This window comes from Bidens hawaiensis, unplaced genomic scaffold (assembly GCF_021521415.1).
Source record: "Bidens hawaiensis isolate Kalapana, Puna unplaced genomic scaffold, B.hawaiensis_p1.1 tig00002631_1, whole genome shotgun sequence".
NCBI lineage: Eukaryota > Viridiplantae > Streptophyta > Magnoliopsida > Asterales > Asteraceae > Bidens > Bidens hawaiensis.
Genome location: NW_027491143.1, coordinates 1595028 through 1607021, shown reverse-complemented (window position 1 = coordinate 1607021; position 11994 = coordinate 1595028). Strand labels below are relative to the sequence as shown.

Sequence of the window (11994 nt, the reverse complement as noted above, 5' to 3'; positions counted from 1 at the left end):
TCTTATCGTGCCCAATTACACCAATATAACTCATACCCTTATAACAAAGTTTGAAATAATTACGATATAACAAAATGTGAATGTATACAACAAAAAAGTTACATTATACATAAGCTATTTCACCCTCAACATTAACTATTAAGAGAAAACAATATCATCAAATGATATGTCACCAAAACTGTCATTATTCTTGAAATATTCAAATTCATCTTGCAATCTCTCTTTCCAAACCAACGAAGGGGATGATGGTGCTGATGAAACATTGTTAGATTGGTCTTCTTGTTTTATAGAGGGGTCAATGTGGTCTTTTGCAATAGTTGAGGGGCTGTTTGACATGTTGTGGTGGTTATTGGAGTTTTTGCAATCAAGATCAAATCCACCAAGTTTAGAGGAAGTAGGTGTATGTGGGCAAGTGTGATGACCAAAATAAATGATGTGGAACATGTTTGATCCATCTTCTAACTTTTGAACCTGTTTTAATGCTTTGCACCCATGACCTTGTTTGTGTGTGCATCTAAAGTAACATCTGTAATCAATCAAACACATTTGTTAAAATTCAAACTAATAACATGACTATAATGTGAACAATATACGTTTAATGCATAACTAATTTTAAGTAGGAAACTATAAAAACCGTACAAAAGTAGTTAATTTTATGGTATAATTAATTTTAATGATACGTATAATTATATGTCTATACAAATTTTACAGTTTAGGTGGTTTATAAGTGTATTTTGGTGCATGTTAGTTTGCCATTCAACATGAAAAAAAAGTTTTGATACACAATTAAGATGTGTTTTTAACCGTCTCTCTTACTCTTTCCCACTAAATGTGATTTTTGACGATGTTTTAAATACCTAAAAACTGACCTTACATTGTGCATGTAAGAATTTGAACCTAGAATCATATTTGTGTTGGTAGGTTAAGAGCAAACACCATGTCACTAAATGCAATTATACTAAATATTTATAGATTAATAAAAATGAGAATAACCTTGGGAAGTTAGAATTGAGAATCTCCTTTTGCCCATATTTCCTCCATGCATAGCCATCTTCAATGGTGTCACTAACTTCCATTCTAGAATCTATGGTCTTTCTACAAAACCTTAAATCAATCAATTAAGATCTTGTGTTGAATCAAACAAATTACAAAAAAACATCAACTAGTTCCACATGTGCAATAAAAGTTTTAAATAAAAAAAAAAATGATGTACGCCACATCCTGCCAGAGTAAATCATGAGGGTGTCAGGGTTTGATCCCCGTACCTTCACAATTAAAATTTTAACTTTTAAATACCTTCTCTTGTAACATCCTCTCCGTCCCTTAGCCGGTGTCGGTATCTGGTCACCAGAACAAGGAGAGCTCACCGGAACCCTACTGAATTCACTGGAATTGGGAGAATTCAACACCAAAAGGCTACCATAGAAGGATTGCGATATTTCGGTCACAAGATCACCAACAGAAGCTGACCCATCATCATCAACTTTCTGGCTAAGTAAATTCTGCAACTTCTTGGCAGAATCTCTGCCTTTGGTTAGGGTTTCCACCAATTCTTTCTTGTTAATGTCCATTTGTTATAAGATGTACGGACAGTTGAAGATATACACTGATTAAGGTATTATTATGTTGTAGGTGTGTGATAGATAGATGTTACATACTTACAAACATATATATATATATATATATATATATATATATATATATATATATATATATATATATATATATATATATATATATATATATATGAGGAAAAAAAGGGTATTACGTACGCCATCAATTTAAGTGAATGTGATGTCATCTTAATCACCATTTTAAAAAGATTTTTTTAAGTCTTAATCAAATCCGAACAAATTTGAATTTAATATTGTAGAAAAGTCAATTGTGTATATATATATATATATATATATATATGAGGAAAAAAAGGGTATTACGTACGCCATCAATTTAAGTGAATGTGATGTCATCTTAATCACCATTTTAAAAAGATTTTTTTAAGTCTTAATCAAATCCGAACAAATTTGAATTTAATATTGTAGAAAAGTCAATTGTGTTTGTTTTAATGACTAAATGTAGGGTAATTTTTCTAGATGTTATGACAAGGAAAGTTTTGTTGATTACTTGGCATGTTTCGATAAAACCGAGTGTAATGGAAGAGAGTTTAGGTGATAAAAAGTATTGCATTTCACTGTTACATATGTGGATGGGGATTAACTAACTTTTTCTATAATGTTCATTTGGATCACTAACTAATTGATTATCTTCATTTCACATTCAGAAGGAAATGCACCATGGGTAAGAAAACCCCATGGCACAACCTACAAGCTCGAACCCGATGTTTTTTGTCGCATGTGGGCCTTGAACCCTATACCTCCTCCTTTGAGATTAATTAATAAGCTCTCAAATGGGTGTAACGGTTTAACCAAAAAACAATTATTATTAATCATTTTTGTTTAATAAAATTGTGAATGATGTATTTTAATTGGTTGGATTTGTAGTTGGTTCCACCATTTGAAGCCCTTGCTTCGTTGTAGTGGCACCCAGAGAGTCATTCGCTACTTTGTCGCCCCAATTCATCATGCATAATGGTGTTTGGCTCTTAAGAATGGTGATGTGATAATGAGCTAACGCCCACTACACTTTACTTGAGGCAATAAACAAATATTAAACTAATTGGTTTGTTCTTTTTTACTTGTTTTCTTTTGTTATCATAGTATCCTATTTATTTCTCTTTGGACATTGTTTCTAAGGTGCACTTGAGAGCAACAACAAACGATCAACTGCTCCTCTTACAATAATAATCCAGATTTTGAAAAGACAAGATAAAATGTACGTTATACGCTTCGACAGTACACTTCGGTAACTTTTTTGTACCTCTTGTTTGGTAAACGGATTTAAACTACCACTTTTTACATGTCAAATTGTCGGCTTTATTAAGAGGGTGTTTGGCTAAGCTTTTTCAAAAGCAAATACGCAATTTCCAAAAGCTTAGCCAAACACCCCCTAAACGAGTAATACATATGCTTGAAACCTCACATCTCAATACGCCTCAAGTCGCACTTCTTATCAGTCTGGATTTGAGATAGGTCTCAGTGTGTACGCAGATGTTTTGGTCGCTTCGAATTGAAGTCATGACATAAGAATATGCACTTGCAATAAAATCGATTATATACCTATTTCCTTTTCCTAGAAATTCCATTTTGAAGACGATATTTGATGTATTTATAAGATTAATATGCACATGCCATTTATATTAATCTATCAAATGGCCTTCAGGTTTATTTATTAAATTATAATGACCAAATATTAATCCTATAATGGTAATTATTTGATGGACACAATTACTCTTACTAATATAACATGAAGATCATGGCGAGTTCCATAAACGTGTGCATCGGATTCACAGGTACACGATGAACATATTATTGTGTGCTCTTCATCTTTATATCACGAAATTGATCAAGAGTCATGTTTATGTTATTATGTACAACATGAAAAAAGAGCATTACCATTGCTAGTGGTAAGTTACCACCAATGTAATTAAAATTTAAAACAAGAAAGCAAACAACTCACAAGCTGCAACAAGCTTTAACACCCCAGACCCCTACCCCCACTTTTTTTTATATAATCATTATTGGCCAGTACTCACCTTATCATGGCAGCAAACATATTTACTGTCCTCTCTTTCATTTGGCTTTTCATAGTGTTGGCCCACTTCATCGTTCTTATATTTAATAAAATCATTTGTGTAATAAATAGACACTTGTTATAAGTTTCTAATGAGAAAACATAATGATACAACATATATATATATATATATATATAGGGTAAGGATCCTAAGAGAACCCTTTGCAAATTGAGAACTTTGAGAACCATTTTGGATCACTAAAAACACATTTAAAAAAATTATTTTAAAAAATCATAATACAAAAAATAACAAAAATTTTAAAAAAGTAAAAAAACCAAAATTCTTATATTTCATTCCGGTTTCATTAAAAAAATAAAAAATAAATAAAAAAAAGTCGTATTATACACATATGTATAATTTTATTTAATCTTTATTTACGTAATATACACATATGTACAGTATCATTTATCTTAAATTATACACATATGTATAAAAAAACATGTAAATGTACATATATGTATATATTATACATATGTGTATATAATTTAGCTAAACCGAGTTTTTATTTATTTATTTTTCTTTATGAAACCGGGATGTTAAAATAAGAATTTTGGTTTTTTTTACTTTTTTCATTTTTGTGTTTTTTTTATTTTATGATTTTTTTATTTTTAGGTTTTTTGTGGTCCAAAATGGTTCTAAAAGTTCTCAATTTCAAAAAGGTTCTCTCATGATCCTGATCCTATACACACACACACACACACACACATATATATGATGGTTTAAGAGAGAAATGAATTTATTTCAAGAAATGACAGAAATTAACTACAGCCCTTGATTAAGGATCATCAATGGTTGATATGTGTTGTGGCATATTTGTAAATAAAATGTCATAGATTTAATACAAATTAACACTGGGAGGGCATGTTACTAAATTTGTGTGTAGGCTTGATAAGTGGCGCCACATTAAAATTTCGCAACACTAACCGGTGGTCAAACACAATCCCTTTCCAGAAAAGAAAACCTTCCAACTTCATCTTAGATACCAAATCAAATCGAACAATAGTAATCAGCTAAATATATCAAAGATTTCTGAAATCATTCCATCATTGAAGATCCGTCATCGTGGACAATTATAAAAGGGTTTATGTTCGCTAATCAAATGCTAGGGTTTGCGAAGGTTAATCGTCGCCGATGTTATCTTTGACATCGATTGGTTAAGGTTCATAGCCGTGACGGTAAGAGTCAGTTTTTATATATTATTTGTTTCATTCTATTATCCGATGTAGGTAGTCACACTTCTTTTAAATAGTCGGTTTGCCGTCATATAGTGGATGCGATTGGTTTAGTGTGCCGTCAGATAGGGTTGTGTCTTTAATAACTGGATTATTGTTGATGTATGTTAATTATTGTGTAGGTCATAACAAAATGAAAGGCAAAATCGGATAGAAAAAAGGTAACTCGACTGTGTATTGATGTGGGTACATGTGTTAAAAATTCATGAAGTAATCGATATCGGTTTTGTGTTGATTGCAGTGAGGAGTAGTCAGAGGATAGCGTTGAAAACATCTTTTTCTAGGTTTAGGAATACTGCTGAAAATCCTCTTGATGTGGAAGCTGACAACGTGGAAGATGGACAACACATTAGTAAGCGATAGTTGTTGTTGTGACACTCATCAATTTCAGGTTAACTCCGTTAATTCAAACTCCGTCAATTCAAACTTAAGATCACTTGATCTATAACGCACATCTCATTACATTTAAACTAGTGTTTTAAATGACGTTTGACAATCACTACATTTGTAGTCTTTAGAGATTGCACCGAAACACAAACGAGTTGACGCAAACCATTGGTGAATAAACGAAAAACATCCAAACAATAATTATTTGATAATTATGTGTTAGGCTTATGTGTTATTTGATAATATTGTGTAGAACATTAACTCAAGATGCAAAAAGCTACTTTATACTAGAAAAGTAATAACTAAAAGTTGAGCGGCCTTTGTGTAACATATTATTATTAATAATATTAAAAACCCTAACCTCCTCCCTCCCTCCTCTAACCCGATCGGCCCTCACCCCCCTCCCCTCTTGCGACGGCAGCCACCACCAACACCATATCACCTCCGTTTTGGCTTTGTTTTTCATAATCGGAGCATCCCGCACTTGTTTCTAGGCATCTCTCACCTTACTCTTGCTCGTTTCTGCGTTTTTAAGGTATAAACATAAAACCCTAATTTTGTAAATAATGTGTTAAGTGTTCATATGCTTTGTTTTGATTAGATGATGCTTGATTATGCTTCGGTTATTGATTTAGATGATCATGTGTGATTTTGAACGGTAAAAGATTGTTAGATCATTGATTGTTCGTGAACCCTAGAGGGTTTACTACTGATTTTTATGGATAATTATGTTTATTGCATGTTTGGAGATATGTCATATGCTTAGGATGCATACTAGACGATTGTGTGTGCTTGCTGATTTTTGACAGCAGTGATAGTTAAACTTGAACGAGGCGTAACTTGTTAAATATAAAACCAAACTATAATATTTATGAGTCTAAAAGGTAGTGCTCTGAGTCAAGTTTTCAGAAAACCCAACCACGCCTGATTTGGAGGTGTTTTGGTTGCTCAAACGATTTAAATGTGATCAAAGGTCAAAACTGGTACTGGACAGATTGTAAGTTATGTTTAGACAACTGTAACTGAATGTTAATTTGGTAATTGGTTGAGATTGTTAACACTAAAGTGTACTAGGTTGAGTCTAGTTTCAATAAAGTCCAAGTTTGTAATTTTTGGACGTGTAAAAGTTAACTTTTATTCTTTTACAAAACTGAAGTGCAAGTCTGAATTGTGAGGTCTACTGTTAGGTTGTTTTGTAATTATCATATCTCATAAACCACAAGACCAAATGGGTTGGTTCCACTTCTGGAAGTTAACATGTTGAGTTAAGAACCTAACCCAATTGGTCTTGCATTAACTGGATTCTTTATTTAACAGGAATAACAAATAGCATTCTGTTGCGCATGATTTTGACTGCCGTGAGTTTACTGTAATGTTTTGATCATTGTGAGAAATTTATGTGGAATAAAAATACAATAAAAATAGTTCTGGAAACCTAACTCATGTGTGCTTTTGTGACGATTTTTGATGAATTAATTGATATGTTATGATCTGTTGAATAGAGAAATCTTTCAAGTAGAAATTTGTCTTGATAAAACTAGCTGCTGAACTATATGAGAATACATGAAACGTGCTTGTTGCTAGATAATTGCTATGTTTTTGACTAAATTGCCCTTGTGGGGAATGATTGCTAATAATGTACAATATTAATACTTGACACGTAAGTAGTTATTCACACATGTAACGTATCACAAATGTGTTTGTTGAGACACACACAATTCACAAACGAAACACGAAACGTATCTTATGCATAGGTATTATGTGCCGAGTCTAGAGACTCAATAATAGTTCCAACACTTAGAAAATCTCATTCTTGTTTTAGAACGCTAGTGAGGATTTTCTGTGACGCGCATCTCTTGGTTGACTTGTTTTTGAATTCTTCGCAAACAGTGAGTTTCACGTTTCCCCTTTTACTCTTTTAAACGCTTTTACTTGGGGGAGAATACATACTCCGAAACGCTTTAGATTTTGTTATTATATTATATATCACTTGTAAAGGCTAAGTGGCAAACGAAACAACTAAAGTCCTTCATAAAATCGAACCGTTTAATATTGGATAATAGCGAGTCACTGTTGAGTAGTACTACTGGGTTTGACAAACCCCACCCAACGCTAAACTCGACTGGAGGTCGAGTGGGTGTAATCTTGGCTAACACATTTTCCATGGTCGGGATAGACATGGTGACAAGGCAATTGATAAACAGTAAGCTTCGGTGCCGAACACTTAGTAACACTTGTTGTATAGGCTAGCTACCTATCGATATATAATTGACTTAACATTATCTGGTAACGCAAAACGCATAACGCATAACGCAAACACTTAAACGCAAACATTTTCTTTATTTATATATGTGAACTCACCAACCCCGTGTTGACACTTTTAGTATGTTATTCTCAGGTAGCCGAGGCGGGCGCGCGGTATAGGAACATGCATTACATTGAACTCTATCGTTTTTGCAAACACGTTTTTAAACTGTTATTAATTGGGTTTTAAGTCGTCCTGCGTGACGCAACACTTGGTTTATGATTTTACGCTTCCGCACTTATTTACACTTAAATGTTTCGTGGTTTGAAAACTTTATTTATGGTTTGATTATAACTAATGATTCCGATCCTGTTAGTTCACACCCTCTGACGGTAAAACTCCGTTAGTGGATTTTGAGGGTGTGACAGATTGGTATCAGAGCCAAGTTATAGCGAACTAGAATTGCATGCATACTAGACTATAACCGCAACGACCCATTAGTTATAATTATACGCACTGCATAAATATTTTGTTTAGTCTTTCGTTATCTTATCTCTTTACCTTATCCACTCATACGCGCGCATACACGACTTATCCTGTAGGGATGTCGACGCCACCATCATCATCATCTGACCAGATGACTCATGCTCATGGAAAGGAACCGCAACTACCTACCTCTTCGCCACCCCGAGTAGCCCCGGAACTAGAAGCCCCTGCACCGAAGAGGTATCGCCTATCTGGAGGCATGTACGACGACGACGTTAGCTGGGATTGGTACCCAAGTCTGATCGAGCGGTTTGTTTACCGAGAGAAAGTTCCCCTATTACCCATCCCAGGCTGTCCTTTGTCTTTCAACACACTATCGTCCCTAACCCTAACGGTGGAACGCACTTTCGCAGCTCTCGCCTCCTGTTTAGAGCGTGAAGTTGACATTATGTGCTCGACGAGAGTGAATGTTACTGAATTGATAGGGAATGGATTTGAGGCTAGGAAGAGAATTTCCTACCTGACTGAAGCCATGAAGGAAGTTCAGGATGCTCATGTTCAGCTAATGAAGATAGTGATCAAGATGCAAGCAGAGATGATAGATTTGCTTGACCAAATTTTTAGTGCGAGAGCCCTTGCAGCGACAGCCCTAGCCCGTTGCGACACACTAAGAGCGCAGATTGCTCCGAATGCAGCAGAACCTGAGGAAGAACCCGAGGAAGATCCCTATGAGGAACCCGAAGAGGAGCCGAAGGTCAAGCCGGAGTCTGTACTTTCAATAATTACCCAGACTGTAAACCCAATTCGTTTGACAGCACTGAGGGAGCCATTGGTTTCATGCGTTGGGCTGAGAAGGCAGAGTCAGCTTTTGAGATATGTAACTGTCCACCAGCCAGCAGGGTCAAGTTTGCTGCTGGAACACTGCAAGATTTCGCCCTCACCTGGTGGAATTCTAATGTGCAGATTCTTGGGTTGGAATTGGCCAATGCTATGGATTGGGAGAAATTCAAGAATATGATGCGAGAAGAGTACTGCCCTAGAGAGGAAATCACGAAGTTGGAGTCGAAATTTTGGGCGCTGAAGATGGTGGGTTCTGAGATTGAAGCCTACACCACCCGTTCTCACGAGCTAGCAGTAATGTGTCCACGGATGGTAGACCCGCCGAGTAAGAGAATCGAGATGTATATCGATGGGCTGGTACCACAAATTCAGGGTATGGTGACGTCTTCCAAACCGGCTACAATTCAACAAGCGATCCGGTTAGCTCACAAACTGACGGACCAGGCAGTGACACAAGGTGCGTTACCACCTAGAGGTTCAACCTCTAAAACCCGAGATAACTCAATCACTGACAACAACAACAACAACTCGGGTAATGGAAAGAGTAAATTCGACAACACCAGGTCCTCATCCTCGAACCTCCCACAGCAACAACACTACCGTAAGCCCGAACTCGTTCGGAACTTCAACAATCAGGGTTCCAACAATAACAACAACGGTGGCAGACAGGGTTCGAGCGGCTATGCTGGGAAACACCCGAAATGCAACAAATGCAACTATCACCATGCTGGGCCATGCGACCGTATCAAATGTCTGAGATGCGGAAAAATGGGTCATCAGGCCAAGGAATGTAGGAGAGACCTAGCGGTAAAGGGTGCTCCTAAACAGCCTACGGAGACTAAAGGGTGTTTCGAGTGTGGTCAAGAGGGTCATTTCAAGAAGGATTGCCCCAAACTAAAGCAGAATGAGAACAATGGAGGCAGCAACGGTGGCGGAAGCAGTGGTAAAGGTAGAGCTTTCGTCATTGGGTCAGGCCAGGCCCGCAACGATCCGAATGTGGTTACTGGTAAGTTTCCTGTGAACGACTGTTTTGCTTCTTTTTTGTTTGACACTGGAGCTGATAGGAGTTTTGTATTGAAAGCCTTTAGTAAACTTTTAGACTTAACTCCAACCCCGTTAGATGCTAAATTTCATGTTGAATTAGCTGACGGTAAGTCTATAGAAACAACTCATGTACTTGCGGGATGTAAATTGAAATTGTCGGGTCATACTTTTGATATCGACCTCATACCTTTTACACTTGGTAGTTTCGATGTCGTTGTCGGCATGGACTGGCTATCCGAGAACCGAGCGGAGATTATATGTCACGACAAGATAGTCCACATCACTACCCCTTCCGGCGAGATCATTTCGATCCAGGGCGAGAAGAGCGGCATGACCACCAACGTCATCACCCTCATGAAGGCGCAGAAATATCTACGAAAGGGTCATCCGGCAATTTTAGCCCATATTGTCGAGAAATCCTCGGAGGAGAAGCGAATCGAAGACATACCGAATGTGCGAGATTTTCCGGAAGTCTTCCCGGAGGATTTGCCTGGACTCCCACCTATTCGACAAGTCGAGTTCCAAATCGAATTGACCCCCGGTGCAGTACCCATAGCACGAGCCCCGTATCGGCTCGCACCGGCAGAGCTTCAGAAGTTGTCTACTCAATTGCAAGATTTGTTGGATAAAGGTTTTATCCGACCTAGCTCATCACCATGGGGAGCCCCTGTCTTATTTGTCCGAAATAAGGACGGGACTTTCCGCATGTGCATCGACTACCGAGAGCTGAACAAGGTGACGATCAAGAACCGTTATCCCTTACCCCGAATTGATGATCTGTTCAACCAACTCCAAGGATCGAGTTACTACTCGAAGATCGATCTGAGATCTGGTTACCATCAATTAAGAGTGCGCGAAGAAGATATTTCAAAGACGGCATTCAGGACTCGGTACGGTCACTACGAGTTTTCAGTTATGCCTTTTGGCTTAACCAACGCACCAGCCGTATTTATGGATCTCATAAACAGAGTATGCAAGGCGTACCTCGACAAGTTTGTGATTGTTTTTATTGATGATATCCTCGTCTACTCCAAGGACAAGACCGACCACGAAGAACACCTGAGATTGATCTTAGAATTGCTAAAGAAGGAACAACTGTACGCTAAACTCTCGAAATGCGAATTTTGGCTTCGCGAGGTTCACCTCTTAGGACATGTGATCAATGAGAATGGTATCCATGTCGATCCCGGTAAAGTAGAGGCCATCAAAAACTGGGAAGCACCTAAGACTTCGACTGAGGTGCGACAATTCCTAGGACTGGGCGGCTACTACCGGCGTTTTATCGAGGGATTTTCAAAGATTGCTCAACCCCTCACCGCTTTGACTCACAAGGGTACTAAGTACAATTGGAGTGACGCGCAAGAATCCGCTTTTCAACTATTGAAAACCAAACTCTGTAGCGCCCCTATCCTAGCCCTTCCCGAGGGAACAGAAAATTTTGAGGTACATTGTGACGCATCGATACAAGGTCTCGGTTGCGTGCTGATGCAACTCGAAAAAGTTATAGCCTATGCCTTTCGACAACTACGGATTCACGAGAAGAATTACACGACCCATGACTTGGAACTCGGAGCTGTGGTGTTTGCTCTTAAGATATGGAGGCATTACTTGTACGGTACCAAGTTTACCATTTACACCGACCACAAGAGTCTCCAACATATCTACGATCAGAAGGAGCTGAACATGCGACAGCATCGTTGGGTCGAGCTGCTTAAGGATTATGATTGTGCCATCAAGTACCACCCTGGCAAGGCCAATGTAGTGGCCGATGCTCTCAGCAGGAAAGAAACCGATAAACCTAGGTGTGTGCGAGCATTACAACTCACGATTCACGCCAACTTACCCGATCAGATTCGCGATGCGCAACTCGAAGCTTTGAAAGACGATAATCTTCCATCAGAACTCATGCGAGGCATGAACAAGCAACTTGAAACCAAATCGGACGGGGTCCGATATTTCAAAAACCGGATCTGGGTCCCTCGATACGGAGAGTTGAGAACTCTAGTGATGGACGAAGCACACAAGTCCCGATATTCCATCCACCCTGGCTCAGATAAAATGTACCATGACCT

The 11994-nt window shown here is 37.8% G+C and overlaps 1 protein-coding gene across 1 annotated transcript; it reads right to left on the bottom strand.

Annotated features, from left to right (window-relative positions):
- LOC143620685 (putative WRKY transcription factor 70) lies at positions 1-1618 on the bottom strand. The gene is made up of 3 exons (XM_077092322.1): positions 1297-1618; positions 994-1095; positions 1-526 (listed from the first exon to the last, which is right to left on the bottom strand). The coding sequence occupies exons 1-3, from the start codon at positions 1569-1571 to the stop codon at positions 139-141; spliced, it is 765 nt and encodes a 254-aa protein (XP_076948437.1). The 5' UTR covers positions 1572-1618; the 3' UTR covers positions 1-138.
- Between the last annotated feature and the right edge of the window lie 10376 nt (positions 1619-11994).